The sequence below is a fragment of the Sinocyclocheilus rhinocerous genome, unplaced genomic scaffold, assembly GCF_001515625.1.
Source record: "Sinocyclocheilus rhinocerous isolate Xijiao unplaced genomic scaffold, SAMN03320098_v1.1 C35110670, whole genome shotgun sequence".
In the NCBI taxonomy this organism is placed as follows: domain Eukaryota; kingdom Metazoa; phylum Chordata; class Actinopteri; order Cypriniformes; family Cyprinidae; genus Sinocyclocheilus; species Sinocyclocheilus rhinocerous.
Genome location: NW_015739484.1, coordinates 1 through 380, shown reverse-complemented (window position 1 = coordinate 380; position 380 = coordinate 1). Strand labels below are relative to the sequence as shown.

Genomic DNA, 380 nt, shown 5'->3' with positions numbered 1-380 from the left:
CTTCACCTTTTTGGGGCTCTTTGCAGCGGTGGCGGCCGGTTTCTTCTTGGTCTCGGCTTGTTTCTTGTTAAGCTTGAAGGAGCCGGAGGCGCCGGTACCTTTGGTCTGGACCAGGGTGCCTTTGGTCACCAAACTCTTGATGGCGAGCTTGACGCGGGAGTTGTTCTTCTCCACATCGTAGCCACCGGCAGAAACAGCCTTCTTCAGGGCGGCGAGGGACACGCCGCTTCTCTCCTTGGAGGCGGACACAGTCTTGACGATGAGGCCCCTGACGCTCGGGCCCGTTTTCTTGGGTTTAGACACCGATTTCTTTCTGGGAGCTTTAGCCGGCGCAGCGGCGGCAGCTGGAGCGGTTTCAGCCATGTCTCTGAGCGGTTGTG

The 380-nt window shown here is 58.9% G+C and overlaps 1 protein-coding gene across 1 annotated transcript; it reads right to left on the bottom strand.

Moving 5' to 3' along the window:
• Nucleotides 1-6: 6 nt before the first annotated feature.
• LOC107734711 (histone H1-like) lies at nt 7-363 on the bottom strand (the record flags this gene model as incomplete). The annotated part of the gene is made up of 1 exon (XM_016546665.1): nt 7-363. A coding segment is annotated over exon 1 (357 nt), but the record flags the coding sequence as incomplete, so codon positions are not given.
• Between the last annotated feature and the right edge of the window lie 17 nt (nt 364-380).